This window comes from Tachyglossus aculeatus, chromosome X1 (genome assembly GCF_015852505.1).
Source record: "Tachyglossus aculeatus isolate mTacAcu1 chromosome X1, mTacAcu1.pri, whole genome shotgun sequence".
Lineage (NCBI taxonomy): Eukaryota > Metazoa > Chordata > Mammalia > Monotremata > Tachyglossidae > Tachyglossus > Tachyglossus aculeatus.
The window spans coordinates 133,378,603-133,401,335 of record NC_052101.1 but is presented as its reverse complement, the minus strand read 5'-3'; the positions used below and the strand labels follow the sequence as shown (position 1 = coordinate 133,401,335).

The following is a 22,733-nucleotide window of genomic DNA, read 5'->3' as shown; positions in this document are numbered from 1 at the left end:
TGCTGCTGCTGTTGCTACTGCTACTGTGGGAACAGTAGCCCCAGATGAAATGCCCCCAGATGGACAAATGCCACTAGGCTGTAAGATCCTCAAGGGCAGGGATCATGTCTACTAACTTTATTTTACTCTCACAAGCACTTAGTACAGTGGTCTAGACACAGAAGACCGTAAACTCTTCAAGGGCAGGGATTGTGTTTAACAACTCTATTGTACTCTCCCAAGTGTTAGTACAGCGCTCTGCACATAGTAGACTGGAAGCTTCTCCAGGAAAGAGGCCATGCCTATCACCCCAGAGCCAAGAGTGACCCAAAGGTAAAGGTCAGAGCAGAAAGTGGGGCTCTGGGGTGCCAGCCTCAGAAAGGCCTGAATGGATTTTACAGGAGGCTCTTGGGAAAAGTTCCACATTGCCACTGGCCAACCAATCAATCGATGGTATTCACTGAGTGCTTACTGTGTGCAGAGCACTGTACTAAGTACTTGGGAGACTACAGTACAACAGAGGTGGTAGACACATTTCCTCTCCACAACGAGTTTACAGAGATGGTTCCCAATTTAGTGATCCTGGGGAGAGCTGGATCCATCTTCACTGAAGAGGTAATGCTTACAAAGGTACATCCAGGTAGGGAGTAGTTGCTGCTTGGGACACTCCAGGCACTCTAGGGCAGAGAGAAGCAGCGTGGCTTACTGGAAAGAACACATAACTGGGAGTCAGGAGAGCTGGGTTCTAATCCCAGCTCTGCCACTTGCTTGCTGCGAAACCTTGGGCAAGTCACTTCACTTCTCTGAGACTCAGTTCCCTCATCTGTAAAATGGGAATTTGATATCTGTTCTCCCTCCCCATTAGGCTGTGAGCCTCAAGTGGGACAGGGACTGCATTTATCTGATTGTACTGTATCTACCCCAGTGTTAAGCACAGAGCAAATGCTTAACAAATACCTCAATTATTATTAGTATTATATGGAAAGCTCTAATAATAATAATAATTATTATTATTGTTATGGTGTTTGTTAAGCACTTACTATGTGCCAAGTACTGTTCCAAGCGCTGGGGTAGATACAAAATAATCAGGTTGGACACAGTTCCTGTCCCACATTGGGCTCACAGTCTCAATCCCCATTTTCCAGATGAGGTAACTGAGGCCCAGAGAAGTGAAGTGACTCCCCCAAGGTCACACAGCAGACAAGTGGCAGAAATGGGTTTAGAACCCACCACCTCTGACTCTCAAGCCTGGGGTCTTGCCACTAGGCCTGTCACACTGTGATCCCTCCTACTCAGAATGTGAGCCCCACGTGGGACTCCAGGGCTTAGTGCAGTGCTTGGCATCCAGAAAGTGCTTAACAAATACCACAATTATTATTTTCTGGTTCGTGGTCTCAATCAGTGGTATGTACCGAGCAGGCCACTACTAAGTACTAAGCACTTGGGAGAGTACACTAGAAACAGAAGAACACATTCCCTTCCCTCAAGCAAAAACTCCTCACTCTCGGCTTAAAAGCTCTCCATCACCTCGCCCCCTCCTACCTCACCTCCCTTCTCCCCTCCTACAGCCCAATGCACACCCTCCATTCCTCTGCCGCTAGCCTCCTCACTGTACCTCATTTTCGCCTGTCCCGCTGTCGACCCCCAGCCCACGTCCTCCCCCTGGCCTGGAATGCCCTCCCTCCGCACATCCGCCAAGCTAGCTCTCTTCCTCCCTTCAATGTCGTACTGAGAGCTCACCTCCTCCAGGAGGCCTTCCCAGATGGAGCCCCCTTTTTCCTCTCCTCCTCCCCACCCCCCTGCCCTACCTCCTTCCCCTCCCCACAGCACCTGTATATATGTTTGTACAGATTTATTACTCTATTTTAGTTGTACATATTTACTGTTCTATTTATTTTGTTAATGATGTGCATCTAGCTTTATTTTTATTTATTCTGGTGACGATACCTGTCCACATGTTTTGTTTTGTTGTCTGTCTCCCCCTTCTAGACTGTGAGCCCATTGTTGGGTAGGGACCGTCTCTATATGTTGCCAACTTGTACTTCCCAAGCGCTTAGTACAGTGCTCTGCACACAGTAAGCGCTCAATAAATACGACTGAATGAATGAATGAATGAGGGGTTTACAATCTAATCTAGAAGACAAGGAGACATAAATAATTTAGAAAGAATGGCAACAGGAGGAAAAGAACCAGGAAAAGTGAATCCACAGATAAATAAGTGTGTAAATAAGTGGCTAATGAAAATTGATCCTAACTAAAGTGCTCAAGGTGGCTGCAAGGGGTCCATGCAAATGACTCAGAGCTAAAAGTTTACTTGGAGTGAAACACCTACTGCACCAATAACATCTTATAGCACTCCAGGCCTCAGACAGGAATGAGGCTTTCAGAAACCTGCGTGGTAACACACAGATCAAATTAAGGAGTTTGTGCAAGAGGCAGAAGAGATCCAGGGCTAGGCAGACTGCTGGGAAACCAAGAATTTCAACATAACATTCAAGAGATTAATAAATATATATTTACATTAATATAAATTACATATTTAATATCTCTCTCCCCCTTTTGAGTGAAAGCTTGCTGTGGGCAGGGAATGTGTCTACCAACTCTGTTGTATTGCACTCTCCCAAGAGCTTAGTCCAGTTCTCTGCACACAGTAAGCATGCGGTAAATGCCACTGATCAAATGACTTTTTTATGGTATTTGTTAAGCACCTACTATGTGCCAGGCACTATACTAATCACTGGGGTGGAAAGAAGATAATCAGGGTGGATGCAATCAGTGCCCCACATGGGGCTCACAGTCTGCATCCCCATTTTGCAGATGAGGTAATGGAGGCCCATAGAAGAAGAATAATGGTAATAATAATAATGATGGTATTTGTTAAGTGCTTACTATGTGCCAAGCACTGTTGTAAGCGCTGGGGTAGATACAAGTTAATCAGGTTGTCCCATGTGGGACTCTTAGTCTCAATCCCCATTTAACAGATGAGATAACTGAGGAACAGAGAAGTTAAGCGACTTGCCCAAAGTCACACAGCTGAAAAGTGGCCGTGCCATCTCAGTGAAGTGTGTGAAGATGGCAGCACTAGCAGTAATAATATCAATTAAGTGCCTACTGTGTGCAAAGTGCTGTACGAAGGGCTGGAAAACAAGTGCCCACACAAGGATTGATTAGACATGGTCCCTGGCCCTGAAGGAGCCAGGGAACAAAAGGGAACAAAAGTGTGAGGGAATTGGCAACAAATGCAAAAGGTAACAGTATAGTCTGACGGAAAGAACATCGGCCTGGGAGTCAGAGGACTGGGTTCTAATCCCGGCTCCATCACTTGTCTGCTGTGGGACCTTGGGTAAGTCACTGCACTTCTCTGAGCCTCAGTTACCTCATCTATAAAATGGGGATTAAGACTGGGAGCTCCATGTGGGACATGGACTCTGTCCAACCTGGTTAGATTGTCTCTACCCTAGTGCTTAATACAGTGCCTGGCATATAGTAAGTGGTTAACAAATACCATAAAAAAAAGAAAAGAAGAAGCAATGAAAACATAAAAACAGTATGAGAGACAAGGGTGATGATAAATCTAAGAGCAGCAGGGCATTGTGGTGGAATTTCTCTCACCTTCTCCAGGAGAATTACCTTAATTAACTCCCAACACCACAGTCACATTGGACTAATAATAATAATAACAATAGTAAAATAATAATGCATTGTAGTATTTGTTAAGCATTTATTATGTGTCAAGCACTGGACTAAGCATGGGGGTAGTGACAAGACATCAAGTCAGACACAGTCTCTGTCCCATGTGGGTCTCACTGTCTAAGTAGGAGGGGGAAATCTGTTATTTCATCACCATTTTACAGATGAGGAAACAGGGGTATGGAGATGTGAAATGACTTGCCCGAGGTCCCACAGCAGGCAGGTGGCAGAGCCAGGATGAGAATCCAGGTCCTCTGACTCCCAGATCCAGGCTCTTTCCACTAGACTATAGACCAACACCCACCTTTCACAATTGTGGACTTTAATCCTTGCCTCAGCATGTATAATTTTATTTCTTTATATGTAAAGGTTTTTCTATATTCATCTCTACATTCACTTGTCTATTCAACTTCTTTGTCCCGATGTGTTTGTTCCGTTTCCTGTTTTCTCCTTGTCTTCCTCTGGCTTCTATTAACTGTAAATCATTTCTGTTTGTCTAACCATCTCCTCCATTAGATTGTAAGGTCCTTTTAGGGCAGGGACCGTGTGCCTTCTGTGTATGAAGTGCTATCCCAGATGCTTACTGTGTATCGAGCAGGATCCTGGGCCCTACTATGTTACAGAGCTCTTTTCAGGGAAACAAACACAAGGAGTAAAAGACGTGGGGTTCCTTACTCGTAGTCCAGAAAGAAATGTTTTTCTGGTGGCCACTCGGCCCTAGGCCACAGTGGGCTTAGTCACGGATCTCCACGCCGCAACGACAGCCCAGGGGTGGCTGTGTTGGCCATCCGTGGCTGGTCTCTATGGTAACCAGTATGTTTTTTTCCCCTCCCGCCCAGGCAGGCCCATAGGCATCGTCCACCACCAGCCCCTTTTCTCTTTTCCTTCTTCCCTCTCCCAGGGAGACAGAGGGAGCTTCCTCCCCCTTGTGGCACAAGAACAGCCAAAACCTGTGAATGTGTGAGGAAGAGGCTGTGGAGCATAGAGATGGGATCAGCCTGTCTCTTCATAGTTTACACCTGTCATTTCTTTAAGCTTTTCATGTCCAATCAATTTGACGGAGGCCCTGCTGATTTGGGGTTCATTAGAAAGTCATTTATCGTTCAAGAGGGGCACTTATGGATGCGAATTTTGGATATTCAAGGTTGTCAAAACATATTGACCAAACTGCATTGGCGGCAGAGCCCGGAGGGCTTAACGGGACAGGGAGAAAAACCACTCTTCACTCCCCCCTCCCCTCCCCACTCCAAATCAAATGTAAGAAACAATTATCTATGGACAAAATCAGATTGCGATAATCTAAATGTGATTTGCAACTCCTACTTCAAAGCAATTAAATTACTAACATCCCCAGGCATCCTCCCGAAATGAATTTCTTCATGATGGGTCCATACAAATAGGCTCCCCACTCTGGTCGGGGGATGTGGCCATTTCAAAATGGTTGGGGAGCAGACTCCTGAGTGGCCAAATGACTCAGGCACTCAGAGTTGGAGCTCCCCGCTCTTCCCCTCTGGGTCAAGGTCACCTTCAAGGTCTCCACCCAATCATCTCTAGAAGCAGCATGGTTTAGTGGAAAGAGCATGGGCTTGGGAGTCAGAGGTCATGGGTTCTAATCCCAGCTCCACCACTTATCAGCTGTGTGACTTTGGGCAAGTCACTTAACTGCTCTGTGCCTCAGTTACCTCATCTGTAAATTGGGGATTAAGACTGTGAGCCCCACGTGGGACAACCTGATTACCTTGTATCTACCCCAGCACTTAGAACAGTGCTTGTCTACATGTTTTTGTTTTGTTGTCTGTCTCCCCCTTCTAGACTGTGAACCCGCAGTTGGGTAGGGACCCTCTCTATATGTTACCGACTTGTACTTCCCAAGTGCTAAGTACAGTGCTCTGCACACAGTAAAGCACTCAATAAATATGATTGAATGAATGAATGAATGCTTGGCACTTGGCTTAGTGGAAAGAGCATGGGCTTGGGAGTCAGAGGTCATGGGTTTGAATCCCAGCTCTGCCATTTGTGAGCTGTGTGACTTTGGACAAGCCACTTCACTTCTCTATGCCTCAGTTACCTCATCTGTAAAATGGGGATTAAGACTGTGAACCCCATGTGGGACAACCTGATAACCTTGTATCTACCCCAGCACTTAGAACAGTGCATGGCACATAGTAAGCGATTAACAAATACCATTATTATTAGAGAAGCAGTGTGGCTCAGTGGCAAGAGCCCGGGCTTGGAAGTCAGAGGTCATCATCATCATCATCAATCGTATTTATTGAGCGCTTACTATGTGCAGAGCACTGTACTAAGCGCTTGGGAAGTACAAATTGGCAACATATAGAGACAGTCCCTACCAAACAGTGGGCTCACAGTCTAAAAGGGGGAGACAGAGAACTAAACCAAACATATTAACAAAATAAAATAAATAGAATAGGTATGTACAAATAAAATAAATAAATAAATAAATAGAGTAATAAATATGTGCAAACATATATACATATATACAGGTGCTGTGGGGAAGGGAAGGAGGTAAGATGGGGGGGATGGAGAGGGGGACGAGGGGGAGAGGAAGGAAGGGGCTCAGTCTGGGAAGGCCTCCTGGAGGAGGTGAGCTCTCAGCAGGGCCTTGAAGGGAGGAAGAGAGCTAGCTTGGCGGATGGGCAGAGGGAGGGCATTCCAGGCCCGGGGGATGACGTGGGCCGGGGGTCGATGGCGGGACAGGCGAGAGCGAGGTACGGTGAGGAGATTAGTGGCAGAGGAGCGGAGGGTGCGGGCTGGGCTGTAGAAGGAGAGAAGGGAGGTGAGGTAGGAAGGGGCGAGGTGATGGAGAGCCTTGAAGCCCAGGGTGAGGAGTTTCTGCCTGATGCACAGATTGATTGGTAGCCACTGGAGATTTTTGGTCATGGGTTCTAATCCTGGCTCTGCTACATGCCTCCTGTGTGACCTTGGGCAAATCACTTAACTTCTCTGAGCCTCAGTTCCCACATCTGTAAAATGGGGATTAAGACTGTGAGCTCCACAAGGGACAACCTGATCACCTTTTATCCCCCCCAGTGCTTAGAACAGTGCTTCACACATAGTAAGCCCTTAACAAATTCCATTATTATTATTATTATTAGTAGTAAGCGCTTAACAAATACTATTATTATTATTATTATTATTATTATTATTATTATTATTATTATTATTATCATTATTATCTCTCAGCAAAAGATTGGTGGGCTCTTTCTCTTCGAGGGCCCCGATAGAGGATACCCACTCCTGGATGTTGCACATCAGGGCGGGGGGCTTCTGTGCCTCTGTGAAGGGAAGCAGCATAGTGTAGTGGATAGAGCATGGGCCTGGGAGTCAGAAGGACTTGGGTTTTAATCCCCGCTCTGCCACTTGTCTGCTGTGTGACCTTGGGCAAGTCACTTCACTTCCCTGGGCCTCAGTGACCTCATCTGTAAAATGGGGATTAGGACTGTGAGCCCCACATGGGGCAACCTGATTACCTTGTATCTACCCCAGTGCTTAGAACAGTGCTTGGCACACAGTAAGCCTTCTAGACTGTGAGCCCACTGTTGGGTAGGGACTGTCTCTATATGTTGCCAACTTGTATTTCCCAAGCGCTTAGTACAGTGCTCTGCACACAGTAAGTGCTCAATAAATACGATTGATTGATTGATTAAGCACTTAACAAATATCATAATTATTATTGTTATTATTTGCATCTATCCGAGCACTTAGTACAATGGCTGGCACATAGTATGAGATTAACAAATACCACAATTCTTCTTATTAATTATTAGTTTGTCAGATGTCATGTGGTGTCCCGGGGATGGAGGCTAGTAATAAAGAAACTCTCCAACTCTCCAACAGTAGGCCTTCCCAGACTGAGCCTCCTCCTTCCTCTACCCCTCCTTCCCCTCCCCACAGCATCTGTATATATGTATATATGCTTGTACATATTTATTACTCTATTTATTTTACTTGTACATATTTATTCTATTTATTTTATTTTGTTAATATGTTTTGTTTTGTTGTCTGTCTCCCCCTTCTAGACTGTGAGCCCACTGTTGGGTAGGGACCGTCTCTATATGTTGCCAACTTGTACTTCCCAAGCGCTTAGTACAGTGCTCTGCACACGGTAAGCACTCAATAAATACGATTGAATGAATGAATGAATTGGATCGGGCCCATTGGGAGCCAGGCAGGCCCCTGAACCTGCAGTGCTGCTTTCTGGTAGTCGCTCTATGGCAGATCAGGTGTTCCTCGGATGTTTCCCAGGATTCCTGATCCTCTCCAAGCCTGAGCCTGGCTAGAGAACTAAGGTTACGTAGGCTGAGAAATGAGACACCCAATACTGTTGTAAAAGCAGGAAAAGGGAAGGAAGAGGCTTTCTCGACTTATTATTCTGCTTTACCACTCTGTTCCTCTAGTTACAAGTCCATCCATCTCAAGGGCAGTAGCTAATGTGATTTGGGTGTTGGAGAGTTTCTTTATTAAAAGATGGTACTTCTCTGTCCAGCCCAGTGCCAGTGCTTGGTAGATGTCCTTCTCCCTCGGGGAGCACCCCTGGAGTAAGGCTGGGGCCCACCCCTTCCTCTCTTCTTTCCTCTCTCAAAAGCTCCAGAAAAGGGAAATCAGCAGGCTGGGAGCCAAGAAGGGGGTTGGGTAGGATATCCTTGGGTTGTCCCTGGATTGGCAAAGAAGATGACAGCAGCAGGGTGAAGGGAGGCTGGTGGAGGAGCAGGGAAACCGAGGGCAGACCAGTCCTGAAGGATCAGATGGCACTGCTGAGAGGAACTTTAGCACCTACCCAGCACTGGGGTTCCAGGGGAGAAGCTCCCAAGCCCTGAGAGTCCCATGAGAAGAGTGGCATTCCTTGAAGGAGAGCTGAAGAGGGTGCTGCGGCTGTTGCTGTTAAGCCTTCAGACACCAAAGGTTTCCAAATTCAACTCCGGGAGCTGAGAAACTCTTCTGCACTTTGGGGTGGGTGGTGGTGGGTGTTTTTATGGAGTAAATGTACCAGGGGCTGAAGTTGGCCTCTAATCAAAGAGTGACAAACTGGGACTGAGGGGGGCTGGGAAAAATGGCAGGATGCGTGGACTACTGGCAGCCTGCTGAGCAACTCCTGCGTCCCAGAGGCAAATTCTTACTTTCCCTGGATATCCTAAACCCACAGGGAGGTCCTGGAGGTTACAGAAGCTGGGAGAGACAGGTGAGTTCTTCTAATCTTCTACCCAGAAGCTAATGATTCTTCTGCTCAGCATCGGAATAAAGCCGGAAAGGCTTAACTACCTCTTAATGTGACGGCTGTTGTTTCCTGGTCTAGAGATCTCCAGGGACCTTGATTTAATCTCAACAATGTGAGTGTTCAGGATAAATTCATTAGCAGCACTGTGCATCATCTTAAGTAGTCAGCTCAAACCGTCTCCAAATCTGGATTACATTATGATCTCCCTATGTTGGACAGCTGGTTTCTTCATATTTTACTGATGCTTCCCTATATAGCCGTTGAGCAGACCTCACGGATGGTGAAATTCCCTTAAGGGCGCATGTGTGACTGGAAAGACCAATGTGGGATCTACAACTGAGTTGTCGGGTTTGCTGTTTGCGCTATTTTTGCTTTGGCATCCTTGTATCTCGATCCTTATGAAGCGCCTGCTCTTTTCTTGATAGCAGTGGATTTATTTTACCCTGTCTTTGAAACATTTTCTCAATCCTCCTGGCTTTCGGTTTCCCAGTATCAGTTTGCCATACAGCAGCTGTTTGGGTCTCCGGCTGCTGTCCAGTCTTGTCTCATGTCCCACCCAGTGCAGTTGTATTGTGATGAGCCTAGGTTCGATGAGAAGCAGTGTGGTCTAGTGGGTAAAGCATGGGCCTGAGATTCAGAGGACCTGGGTTCTAATCCCAGCTCCACCACTCGTCTACTGAGTGACCTTGGGCAAGTCACTTCACTTCTCTGGGCCTCAGTGACCTCATCTGTAAAATGGGGATTAAGACTGTGAGCTCTATGCGGGACAGGGACTGTGTCCAACTCAATTTGCTTGTATCTACTCCAGTGCTTAGGACAGTGCCTGACACATAGTAAGTGCTTAACAAATACCAAAATTGTTGTTATTATTATTATTCTCTGTGCCTCAGTTCCCTCATTTGCCAAATGGGGATGCAATACCTGTTCTACTTAGAATGTGAGCCCTTTGTGGGACCTGATTACCTTGTATCTGTCCCAGTGCTTAGTACAGTTAGCTCAGCCCCACTGCACTTACGTTCATATTCATAATTTATTTTAATGTCTGTTTCCGCCCCTCAGGCTGTTAGCTCCTTGTGGGCAGGGAACATGTATATCAACTATATTGTATTGAACTCTCCCAAATGCTTACTACAGTATTCTGTCCTCAGTAAACGTTCAATAAATACCATTGATTGATTGGAGGTCAGCGAGGAGGCTCATGCAGTAGTTAAGGTGTGATATGATAAGTGCTTGGATTAATTGCTTCTTTGGTCAGCATCAGGTCTAGGTAACAGAATGCTCTGACAGCAATTAGCTCTGTGTTGCCAATAGGAATTTTTGGTTGAGTTTATGACTACCCTGGTGTATGTCAATGCATTACCTCAGTATTCTTTAGAGTTGTAGCAGGTTTTGGCAAACTGATTTACAATGATTCTCATGTCTTCTTGAATATGTGTCTCTAGGATGTAGTCTTTTTTATGGTATTTGTTAAGTGATTACTATGTGCCAGGCACTGTACTAAGTGCTGGGGTAGATGCAAGTTATTCAGGTTGTATGCTATCTGGGTCCCACATGGGGCTCACAGTCTCTATTCCCATTTTGCAGAGGAGGGAAATGAGGCCCAGAGAAGTTAAGTGACTTGCCCAAGTACAAGTACACTAAGTGCTGGGTTAGATACAAGATAATCAAGTAGGATGCAGTCCCTAGCTTACATGGGGCTCAAAATCTAAGTAGCAGAGAGAATAGCATGGCCTAGTGGAAAAAGCCTGGGCCTGCTACTTGCCTGCTGTGTGACCTTGGGTGAGGCACTTACCTTCTCTGTGCCTCAGTTTCCTCAACTGTAAAATGTGGATTCAATACCTGTTCTCCCTCCTACTTAGACTGTGAGCCCCAGTGGGACAGGGACTTTATCTGATCTGATTAACTTGTACCTACTCCATCGCTTAGAACAGTGCTTGACAAAAAGTAAGTGCTTAACAAATACCATAGAAAAGGTATCGATTCCCCGCTTTACAGATGAGGAGACTGAAGCTCCAAGAAGTGAAATGACTTGTCCGGGGTCACATAGCAGGCAAGTGGCAGAGTTGGGATTAAAACCCAGGTCTCTAACTCCTAGGCCTGGACTCTTTCCACTGGGCCAAGTTGTGTATTCTGGAGAACCAGAAACATATTCTAACACTCCGTCCAAGTCTCTTGCCATGTCCTCCAGCCTGGCTGTGTAGAACAGATTGGACAGGATCTGGCCAACCACGCATCCCTTATTTATCCCATTGGTGATGGGGAATGGATTGGACAGGACATCCTCAGTTCTGCCCTGACTAGCCTGGCATCAGGATATGAAGCATGGCCTAGTGGAATGAGCCCAAGCCTGGGAGTCAGAGGACCTGGGTTCTCATCCCAGCCCCACCACCTGCCTGCTGTGTGACCCTGGACAAATCACTTTACTTCTCTGTGCCTCAGTTACCTCATCTGTAAAATGGGAATTAAGACCGTGAGCCCCATTTGGGACAGGGACTCTGTCCAACCGTATTTGCTTGCATCCACCCCAGCACTTAGTACAGTGCCTGGCACATAGTACATGCTTGACAAATACCATAGTTATTATGATTATTATTAATCCTGGCTCTGCTCCTTGCCTGCTGTGTGACTTTGAGCAAGTCACATCACCTTTCTGTACCTCAGTTCCCTCATCTGCAAAATGGAGATTCAATACCTATTCTCCCTCCTACTTAGACTGTGAGCCCATGTAGTACCTATTACATGATAAATAAATAATTATGGTAGTTGCTAAGAGCTTACTATGTACCAAACCTGTTCTAAGCAACGGGGTAGATACAAGTTAATCAGGTTGGACACAGTCCCTGTCCCACATGGGGCTCACACTCTTAATCCCCATTTTACAGATGAGGTAACTGAGGTACAGAGAAGTGAAGTGACTTGCCCAAGTTCACACAGCAGACATGTGGCAGAGTCAGGATTAGAGTGGAAAAAGCACGGGCTTGGGAGTCATAGGTTGTGGGTTCTAATCCCAGCTCTGCCAATTGTCAGCTGTGTGACTTTGGGCAAGTCACTTCACTTCTCTGTGCCTCAGTTACCTCATCTGTAAAATGGGGATTAAGACTGTGAGCCCCACGTGGGACAGCCTGATTACCTTGTATCTACCCCAGCGCTTAGAACAGTGCTTGGCATATAGTAAACACTTAACAAATACTATAGCAATAAATATAATAATAACAATAACCCAGGTCCTTCTGACTCCCAGACCTGTGCTCTATCTACTAAGCCATGCTGCTTCCTAATTATCTCGTATCTCTCGCAGTGCTTGGCACATAGTAAATGTTTAACAAATACCACAATTATTATTATTGTCATTAATATATCATTATTATAATCATCATCATCGTTATCATTATTACGATCAGAAAGCAGTCTCAGACTCTTCATGAACTTTTCAGGGTAGTCAGATGTACTAACTCATTTCCAAGTCCCAGTCTACTTAAATAATCAAATGCAGCTTGTCTAGAAATAAAGATGCTATCATAGGACCCTAAGAAGTGTCACGCTGGTTCAGACCAATGATCCATCCAGCCCAGCATTAGGTTTCCAGCAGCAGTGGCATCAAAGGATGCTAGGAGAAGCAGTGTGATGGGTGCCTCAATGGGTAGCAATGGACCAGCTCAGTGGAAAGAGCATGGGCTTTGGAGTCAGAGGTCATGGGTTCAAATCCCCACTCTGCCAATTGTCAGCTATGTGACTTTGGGCAAGTCACTTAACTTCTCTGTTCCTCAGTTACCTCATCTGTAAAATGGGGATTGTGACTGTGAGCCCCCATGGGACAACCTGATCACCTTGTAACCTCCCCAGCGCTTAGAACAGTGCTTTGCACATAGCGCTTAATAAATGCTATCAAAAAAACCCAAACCCTTTTCCTTTAGAGGACCTGTCAACAGTGAACATCTCCAAACCTTTCTTGAACCTATTCGGATTTCTGACTTCCACAACTTCCAAAGTTAATTAATTGCCTATATTTACCACCCTCCTCCCAGCCTCCAAAGTTGAGCGGTCATTTAGAGAAACTCCTCAGAATGAGTTCCCTCAAACACTGATGGCAATGGGTGATTCAAAAGCAAGAGAGTATGTTTCATGCACTTGGTAGTTCTAATGGACCGATCCAAATCATCAGAGTGTCTCCATTTCGCTAGAAGTCTGCAGCTCCTCCTAATCCATGTCTTGGTGTTAATGTGAGATGGAAGAGTCCAACATCAGCAATTTGGGGTGAGGGTGGAGGGGTGAGGGGAGCAGGGACTGAGGGAAGGGTGTGTTGATATGAAGCTGAGTCAAAAGAAGCCTTCACAGATCTACAATAATCTACCCCAATCTTGATTTTCAAAGGAGAAAGTGATACTTTTGCCCAGACCAAACATTCTGAACTTTTTAAAAAGCTGAGCCCCTTACCGTGGAGGTAAATCCGAATACATCACATTGGGTTGGGGCTGCGACTCTAGGAAGGACTCAAAGTCGAAGTCTGGAGGGAATTCTTCAAAGCAAGTGGACCTCAGTTCTCCAATGGAATCGCCAAAGGAGAAGCTATCAGGAGCTGGAAAGGAAACAGTGAGTGTTGAGTCTTTGTGCTCAGGTAACGCCACTCACCTGCAATAGGGAGGATACAGCAAGCTGAGAGTGAAAATGGATGGTTACATAAAACCAGGTCTAAGTTCCTTATCTGGTTTCTCCCAACTGCCTTGGGCACCCTCATTAATAAGTTCCTTATCCACTCTGGATAAATGCCTGACTTGCCCACTTCGCTTTCCAGTCTTCCCAGAGGCCTCCGGGAAAGAGGAAGGTAGCTGGGAAAGGCTCTTGGCATTCTGGAAATACAGTTCTCCCCATCTTCAATTATTATTATTATTATTATTATTATTATTATTATTAGGTACTTACTGTGTGCCATGCATTGGATTAAGCACTGGGGAAGATACAAGATAATCAGGTTGGACATAGTCCCTGTCCCACATGGGACTCACAGTCTAAGTAGGAGGGAGTAGGATTTTATCACCATTTTATAGATGAGGAAATTGAGGCACAGAGAAATGAAGTGACTTGCCCGAGGTCACACAGCAGACAATTGGCAGAGCTGGGATTACAATCCAGGTCCTCTGACTCCCGGGCCTGGGCTTTTTTCACTGCTTCCCACTTTCCAGAGAGGCCTTCCCTGATTAAGTACCGCCCCATCCCAGGTCATGTCCATCCAACAGCCACAGATAGCATTTATGCACATTTTTGACTTAGATTGATTTACACATATTTACTCATCTACTTATACTTCTGTATTCCTGCTGTCAGCAGCTGTAGTGTTTGTGAAAGGCTTACATCTTCCTTTCCTCCCCCACCTTTTAGACCATAAGCCCCTGGAGGGCAGTAGCATGTCTTCTACCTCTACTGTAGTCTTAGTCTAGTGCTTAGTACAATGAAGCTTATGATAATGATAGTATTTATTGAGCCCTTATTATGTTTCAAGCATTGTGCTCAGCACTGGGGGAGAAACAAGATCATTAGATCAGACATAGTCCCTGTCCCACCAGAGGCTCACAGTCTCAGTGCCAGAGCACTGTACTGAGCACTTGAGGGAGGACAATAGCGTTAAGTAGACACGATTCCTGCCCTCAAGGAGCTTACAGTTTAGTGGGAGAGACAGACCCAAAAATAAACTATAGGTAGGGAAAAGCAACAGAGTGTGGGGGGTGTTGGGCATGGGGGCATGAGTACCAAAGTGCTTAGGTGATGCCAAAGTGCCAAAGTAGTGGGGGTGGGGATAGGATGTGGAGATGGGAGGTTAATTGGGAAAGGCCTTCTGGAGGAGGTGCGATTTCAAAAGGGCTTTGAAGATGGGAAGAGTAGTGGTCTGCTAGATGCAAAGGGGAAAGGAATTCTAGGCAGAAGGGAGAGGGTGAGCAAGGAGTTGGTGGAGAGCGAGATGAAAATGAGGCACAGTGAGTAGGTAGGTTTGAGAGAAGTAAAGCGTGCGAGCTGCGGTGTAGTGGGAGAGGAGTGAGGCTAAGTAGGAGGAGCGATCTGATTGAGGGCCTTAAAGACCATGAGGATGAGTTTTTCTTTGTTGTAGAGAGGAATGGGTAACCATGGGAGGTTTTTGCGGATTGGAAAGTTGTGCACAGAATGATATTTTAGGAAATTGATCTGGGCAGCAGAGTGAAGTATGGACTGGAGGGCAGAGACAGGAGGCTGATGCAGTAGTTGAGATGGGATTCATTGATTCATTCAATTGTATTTGTTGAGCGCTTATTATGTGCAGAGCTCGATACTAAGCACTTGGGAAAGTACAACACAGCAATAAACAGTGGCATTCCCTGCCCACAATGAGCTTACAGTCTAGAGGTGGGGGAGACAGACATCAATACAAATAAATAAAATTACAGATGTGTACATAAGTACTGTGGGGCTGGGAGGGGGGAAGAGCAAAGGAGCAAGTCAGGGCAACACAGAAGGGAGTGAGAGCTGAGGAAAAGTGGGGCTCAGTTTGGGAAAGCCTCTTGGAGGAGATGTGCCTTCAATAAGGTTTTGAAGTTGGGGAGAGTAATTGTCCGTTTGATTTGAGGAGGGAGAGCATTCCAGGCCAGAGGCAGGACGTGGGCTGGGGGTCGGTGGCAAGACAGTTGAGATCGAGTGAGAAGGTAAGTACTAGAGGAATGAAGTGTGCGGGCAGGGTTGTAGAAGGAGAGAAGTGAGGTGAGGGATATGACAAGTTCCTGAACCAGCATCGTGGCAGTTTGGATGGAGAGGAAGGGGTGGATTCTGGAGATGTGAAAATAAAACCAACAGGGTCCAGTGACAGATTGAATATGGGGGTTGAAAGTGAGATGTCAAGGATAATGCCCAGGTTACAGGCTGGGGTGATGGGATGGTGGTGGTCTTGTCAACGGTGATGGGAAAGTGAGGTAAAGGAGAGGATTTGGAGGAAAGATGAGATGTTCAATTTAGTACAGTTTTCCACAATAGGGGAGGTTGGAATTTAGACCACAGGATCCAGAATTCTCAATCCATTATCCACCATCCATCATCCAGAGCCGTCACTCCAGGACCAACCCTAGGTTTTATCACTGGCTGGGAGTGAAATCTTGGGGGAATCTCCACCCTCGACCCATTTCCTCAGTTCCCTCCTCTATTCCACTGGCACTAAATTCTCAACCAGGCCTGACTGTGAGAGGACCGTTAGAGGAGAAGAGAGAGGAAGGAGGGCTTCGATGCCCCTAGAACTTCTGGGGCCTGTTTTTCCCCGAGGTCACCCCATCTAAACTCCCCAGCCCCCAGTCTGGAGCATTTTGGGGGACCAGAGAGATGGGGAGACAGCAAAGGCAGCAAAGTGGGAGTCACTCCCAAGATGGTGGGGTGAGGAGGATTAATTTCGATGGCCATTCACTTCATTTCCCCTGATTGCATTGTCAGTGGGGCACTTCAATAAACTGTCCAGTTAGATGCCTACTTAAAGCAAATGAACAATAAACTGTGCAAAATCTGAGCTAAAATGACTGCTTGATCCCAACCCCGTGGCCTCATTTATAGAAATGGCAGTCTGAAAGCCAACAGTACATGCTGAAAACCAGGAGCCTGTTGAACCACCAACATTTCTGCATAATAGAGCACCTGAATGAAGCCGGGGGGCAGAGAGATACTTGGCTATTGTCAGAGGATGCCCCCTTCAACGAGGGGAGAGTGATTTCCATTTGGATGGTCTACTCTTGACTGCTGCTGCCACCTCCATCACCGCAAATGTCACCAAAAAGCAATGCCCCCAAATTGAATGGGCCCACTGCAGCCCCACCTCAGAGGGGCACTATTTTCAAATGTCAATACTGCTTAATGCTTCTGAAAAGAAGCCAGCCCCCTGACCTTTCCAAACCACTTGCAGAGGCACAATTAAATCAGCAGTTCCTGGGAAAGCTTGAGGGCTCTAGTTGTTTGGAAGGAAAGTTAGAAATAGAGGAAAAAGCATGGACCTGTGATCTGCCAGGGGGCACTTTTTTTAAGTTGTATTTGTTAAGCATTTACTATGGGCCAGGCACTGTACTGAGCCCTGGGGTAAATACAAGCTAATAATAATAATAATGTTGGTATTTGCTAAGTGCTTACTATGTGCCAAGCACTGTTTTTGAAGACAATCAAGGTTGTCCTACGTGGGGCTCACAGTATTAATTCCCAGTTTACAGATGAGGCACAGAGAAGTTAAGTGACTTGCTCAAGGTCACACAGCAGGTACATGGTAGAGCCGGGAATAGAATTCAGCCCTCTGACTCCCAGGCCCAAGCTCCTTCCACTAGGCCAAGTTTCTACTACTTCCTGCCCAATCCTTGATATTCGTCCCGCTCACTGCATGTCTGCCGGTCTACCCTACTTGATCGGGAGCTCCTGGAGGGCAGGAGCGAATGTCATGCTTCTGTGGAACTCTCCCAAACACTCAGCACAGTGCTGGGCCTGCAGCATGTGCTCAGCATAGTACTGAGCACTCAGTAAATACCACTGATGATGATGAGGAGGAGGAGGAGAAAGAGGATGATGATGATGATGACAAAGTGCATCAACCCCTTTAGGCTTGCATTATCCCATTTGACCCTTTCTGGAAAGTAAGTGATCCCTGGGGGTCTGGGAGGGCCCCGGCCCCAGGGAGTCACCTGGCGGGACCTACTCCGATGATTTCCTTGGGGAATTTTCTTCAGTAATTATCAGACATTGATCGCCAAGACAGGTGGATCGTTCAGCCATCTAAAGCCTCCCAAATTGAGCCCAATCACAGAGGGCCTGGAATGGCACCAAGTGAAAGATTTCCCCGGAAAGCCTGATTCTGTGGAAAGGCCAGGGGAACAGTTTGAGAAACACTCCGATGCCAACTGTAAATTGCCAGCGATTCCAGTGATCAGTGATCTTCACTGGTTATGTCAACCAGTGCCAAGTAACCCACCTGGACCCCGGGGCCTCAGGCTTGGCCCTGAAACTGCCCGGAATGGGCAGGGTCTGATTGCCACTTGGGACTCCTGGCCCCTAGCCTTGCTGCCTCTTGGTCCATCATTTACTGTTGAAGGGCCGGCGCAGGTCAGCGCTGCCCGCGGACGTTGTCACTGGGGCCGGGCTGTTTGATAATAATAATAATAATAACAGCAGCAACAACAACAACAACAAGAGCAACAACAATAATAATAATTACAATTATGATGGTATTTATTAAGTGCTGACTGTGTGCCAAGCGCTGGGGAGGATACAAGCTGATCAGATCAGACCCAGCCCCTTTTCCCCTCGGGGCTCACAATCTAAGAGGGAGGGAGAGCTGGGATCTGAGCCCCATTTTCCAGAGGAGGAAACTGAGGGCCGGGGGAGAGGTGAATTGACTTGCCTGTGATCACACGGCAGGCCAGAGACAGAGCCAGGACTAGAACCCAGGTCATCTGACTGCCCGTCCCGTGGGCCTCCCGCTAGGCCCCCCTCACTGCCACCCTGACCTGGACGGTCTGACTTGGTGCCGTCTCGCCGGTCGGTGAATGGTGGCTGGGCCTGGTGAACTGGCCTGGCTGATAATGCCCCACTGGAAAGAGACTGGCAGAATGTCAGGACCTGGTCCGTGGCCCAAGGGCTGTCCCCTGGAAAGGAACCACACCGAGCTTACTGCCCCGATATACTCGAGTCAGTCTGCTGCAGTGGCAGCCGGCTTCAGGGCTGGGGATTCCTGCCTCCCAGTGCCCCATTGCAGTCCTCCATGGCTGGGGAAGCTCCAACGTGATGCATTTCTTGCAGAAACCAGCCTGTCTTCATCATCCTGCTGCTCCAGTCAGGCAAAGTGCAAATGATGTCATCATCAATCAAATACCATTGATTGATGGATTGATCACCATTCCAACCCGGGCCTTTTTTGTCTTTTTCATCTGCAGGAAAACCTCCTGCTCTGCCTTTTCCCACTGGCCACTGAAGTCTCCTAATGGCTTGTGCAAATCAGTTCTTTGGGACGTTCTGATCTTTCACATTAATCCGCATAATCTCTGTAAGGGTAGGTGATCCGAATCATCATCTCTTCCTAGAAACAAGTCAACTTCTCCCTCTGACGCCACAACACTCTGCTTCTTCTCCGGAATGCCTGTTTGGGTGTTCTCTGAGATGTTCGCTAGAGCTCTCCAAGAGTGTGAAGGGAGGGCGGGGGGAAGGCGTTCTTGCAGAACTCACATCCAGTGGACTCGCTCTGAAGTACTGACCTCTTGTCCCCCGCCCCGCTGCCCCTGACCCAGTGGCACCCTCTATCTGGACAGGCACACGTGGTCGGTCCGACGTTCTCTGATTCCTTAACAGTGTCCTTCCCGACACGTTCAGTGAAAGCTGCACTGTAGATAGTGGCTGCCTGTTTTGGGAGAATGCTGCCCAGACGTCTGCTGGGTGCGGAGCAATGAACCAGGAGTCCACTTTGTATGGAGCACGGTACTTAGCACTTACTGTGTGCTGAGTGACATGTTGAGCATCTACTGTGGGGCAGACCACTGTGTTGAGTGCCTACTTTGTGCAGATTCTCTCAAGTGAGGCTGTGTAGAGTGGGTTGAACAAGCCCACCCTGCTTTATTCCATTGGTGTTGGGGGAAGGATCTGGCAAGGCCTGCCCCCAGTTGGGATGCAACCAACCACATCATAATGGGGGGGGCGATCTTAGGGTCCAGATGAACTTCTCGGGGCTGCCAAACTCTTCAAGAGGTGGGCAGAGCCCAGGTCAGACACTCCTGAAAGCCCGTGTCCCATCCCTGGCAGGCAGCCATGCTCACGAGCCATGGATTTCATCATTCCGAGTCCCTCACCATCTGTGCTGTGGGGGTGGGTGGGAAGGGCATCTCCAGGCCGGAGGGGGGCTTCGGTAAGAGGTGTGGCTGTGGGTGAGGCAGGCAATGCTGAGGGCACTTTTCAAACCTCTCCCGCAGCTGCAGGAAGCGGGGCCTTCCCAAAAAGGTTGCTTGACAGCCGGGGTTGTTGAACACTCCTGCTGCATCCTCCGCTTCCTCCTCGGTCTCATGTGTGCAGACCACTGAACTAGGCCTTTGGGAGCAGACAATAGAAGTAGAATTCACAGTCCCTGCCCTTGAGGAGCTTTCATCTAACGCCTCTATTCACCTAAGTTAGTGGGATGTGCATCTGGGTTTGTGGTGGTGGTGATGGCTCACACTGAACCATCCGCACTACCCCTCCCCTTCCTCACCCCCACCCCCTGGTCAGGACCAGCAGCCCACACAGTAGGCCTTGTTTTGCCTTCGTCCCCGGCAAAGGACTGTGAAGGTAATGGGGGGTGGGGAGGAAGGGCATCCCGATCTCCTGGGGTTTTCCGTTGTGCTGGAAGGGCCTCCTGGCAGACAGCAGGGTCTCTGGGCACCTGAAATGAACTCTCTATAATGCTTTATAATGAGCATTTTCCAGAATTTGTTCTGGCAATCCAGGTTCCACCAGCAAGCTGAGGGCTGGCTTCAGCAGGACTGTTATCAGAGGAGGTGACCAGTGTTTCAAGCCTGGAGTGGCCCTCAAAAGGAAAGTGGCCTGGCCCCATGGAGACATACCTGCCTGCCAGGTTTGCTGAGGCCTGACCATGTCAAACTGCGGGTCAGCTTCCTGTCATGCAGCCCCAAGCAGCTTCAACTTGCAGGGCAGGAGAGGGTGCAATGAAAAAAGGCAATGCTTAGTACAGTGCTCTGTGCACAGTAAGCGCTCAATAAATACCATTGATTAATTGATTGCTTGGCGTACTGTGGACCCACTCCCTCTTTGTTAGGCGCTCGCTGCAGGGGGCAGCATCAGGCGTGTTTGGAATATTGAGCTGGACACCATTTGCCCTGTACTTCGGTTCTGGGTTGATTGGCCTGGGAGACCTCAGGGATACTGCCCATAGGCCAATACCTTAGGGTGTGAGGGACAGCCTTCCAAACACAAAACCTAGTGCTGGGGAGTGCTCCTTGCTGATGCCCCAGACCGGGCCAGAGGAGAGGTTTGCTGTCAGCTCTGGAACCTTGGAACAGGCCCCCATGTGGGATCACCACCCCTGGGGAGCGGAAAAGACAGGACAATAAGTAGCTGGGCTAGGGCATTTTTGGCACCTGCTGGAGCAACCGCCGATCCCTCAGCCCTGGGGCCTTCACCAGTCTTTCACTCTGTACCTGGCCTTCCCTCGGGAATTGCTGGGACAGAGGGCAACCGGGGTATTTTCTGGCTCTGGGGAGATTCCCAGAACGGGCCTCCCCATGCAGGGAACCTGAGCTTGCTTCCCCAGGTCTAGCTGAGCATTTGGAGCTCAGATGAGGCACCCGAGTGTTCAGTTGAGAGGGATTTCTTTTTCTGCCGACCAGGTCGGCCGCCGGACACCAGGCTGGGAGCCCTAGCCCTGACCCTGTCCTTTACCAAGTCGGCCCCCCTCAGCTGGCTGGCTTCGGCCCATCTCTGCTTGACTTCTGGCATGTATGTGAGAGTGGGATCAGTCGGGGGCATGTCCCAGCACCCGGTCTGGGGAGGAGTGAGCCAGTCAGCTGCTCCAGCATCCTCCCTGGTGCCATGAATGTCTGTTTCAAGATTAAATCGGGCTCTGGCCTGTGATGGAGGGGCCGTGGGGGAGGGTAAGCCCAGCGGGGCATAGGAATAATGGGAATTTTGTGTCCTCAACAACCTTCTCTCCTTCCCTCTGAACTAAACCACCCGCCCCCCAACCCCAGCCATTGGCTTCACTGAGTGGCTGTTCAGGCAGCAACCCCTTTCCTGTCAACTGCTCTCCCATCTCTCGTTGGGATTCACTGCTGCTCCAGTTACTCTGGGTGTCCTCAGGTAACAGCGGGGCGGGGGGCTCACCATAGGCGCTGCTGAGGTTCTGGCGCCTCAGCCGCCTCTCCTTCCGCAGGCCGCCCACGATGATGGTCATGCAGGAGAGGAACAGCACCAGGCCGATCACGACGCCGGCCACCAGGAGTGGGGACACCAGCAGACCAGGGTCATTGATGGTCTCGCTGTAGCTGGGGAACTCGCTCATGGGGCTGCTCTGGTTTGGGTGGACTGAAGGAAAGCGGCAGAGGAGACAAAGGAAAGGTCAGTGAGTGGTAGTGGTGTGGGTGTGGGGTGGGTTTTGCCAGAATTCAGTGAGCGCCCGTGGGTCCACAGCACCAGTGGGTGCCTCACTTGTGGGTTGGGGTGGGAGCAGAGCAAACAAGGCCCAGGTCGGCCCCCGGGGAGAGGGACCCACTGCCGTGGCAGTCGCTTACCAGGACCACGAGAAGAGAGAGCCAAGTGACCTAACCTAGGGCCGTCATCCGCAGGCTGTAGGCTCTGATTGTTCTGCCTTGTCTTCTCACTCTCCTGCTTGTCTCGCTCGCCTGCGTGGATGGCTCGGGACACTGGGGGTCAAAAAGCAGCTGTGGGAGCAATGGCCATCTGGTGAGATTTGCCCGCTGTGGCCTTCTCTTGTCCCTCCTTCAGCAGAAGCAGGTGGGGGTGGCCAATGGCACTGTGTTCACTGGGGTCCAGGCTGACTCAGCTCTGCAAAACAAAAGTCAATTTCCCTTTTCACCGGGGAGAGAGAAGGCATGGGAGAATCTGAACGGCCTTGAACCCAGGGAACAATTGGGGAGGACGTTCTGGCCAGGAGGGTTGGGAGCAGGGGAGGAATTTAGCAGAGCGGAATATTTGGACTGGACTTCTGTGACTGCTGGGATTCTCTCCCAGTTAATGCGTGTGGGCTGATTAGTGCTGCGCCCCTGGCCATTCTGATAGGCCAAGGAGAGAGGTTATTATGGAAATCCAGCCATGAAGCTGGCTGGACCTGTTACCGTCCGAGCCCGGGCCC

General features: G+C 48.5%; 1 protein-coding gene across 1 annotated transcript in view; it reads right to left on the bottom strand.

The window, feature by feature from the left end:
- The window catches only part of BEAN1 (brain expressed associated with NEDD4 1), a gene marked incomplete at its 5' end in the record, with an annotated part of 35,572 nt that extends 13,281 nt beyond the window's left edge, over positions 1 to 22,291 (bottom strand). The window contains 3 exons of the mRNA XM_038771831.1: positions 13,340 to 13,481; positions 21,746 to 21,946; positions 22,153 to 22,291. Of these exons, the coding sequence (XP_038627759.1) occupies positions 13,340 to 13,481; positions 21,746 to 21,946; positions 22,153 to 22,291 (482 nt within the window). The remainder of the gene's footprint in view (positions 1 to 13,339; positions 13,482 to 21,745; positions 21,947 to 22,152) is intronic.
- Between the last annotated feature and the right edge of the window lie 442 nt (positions 22,292 to 22,733).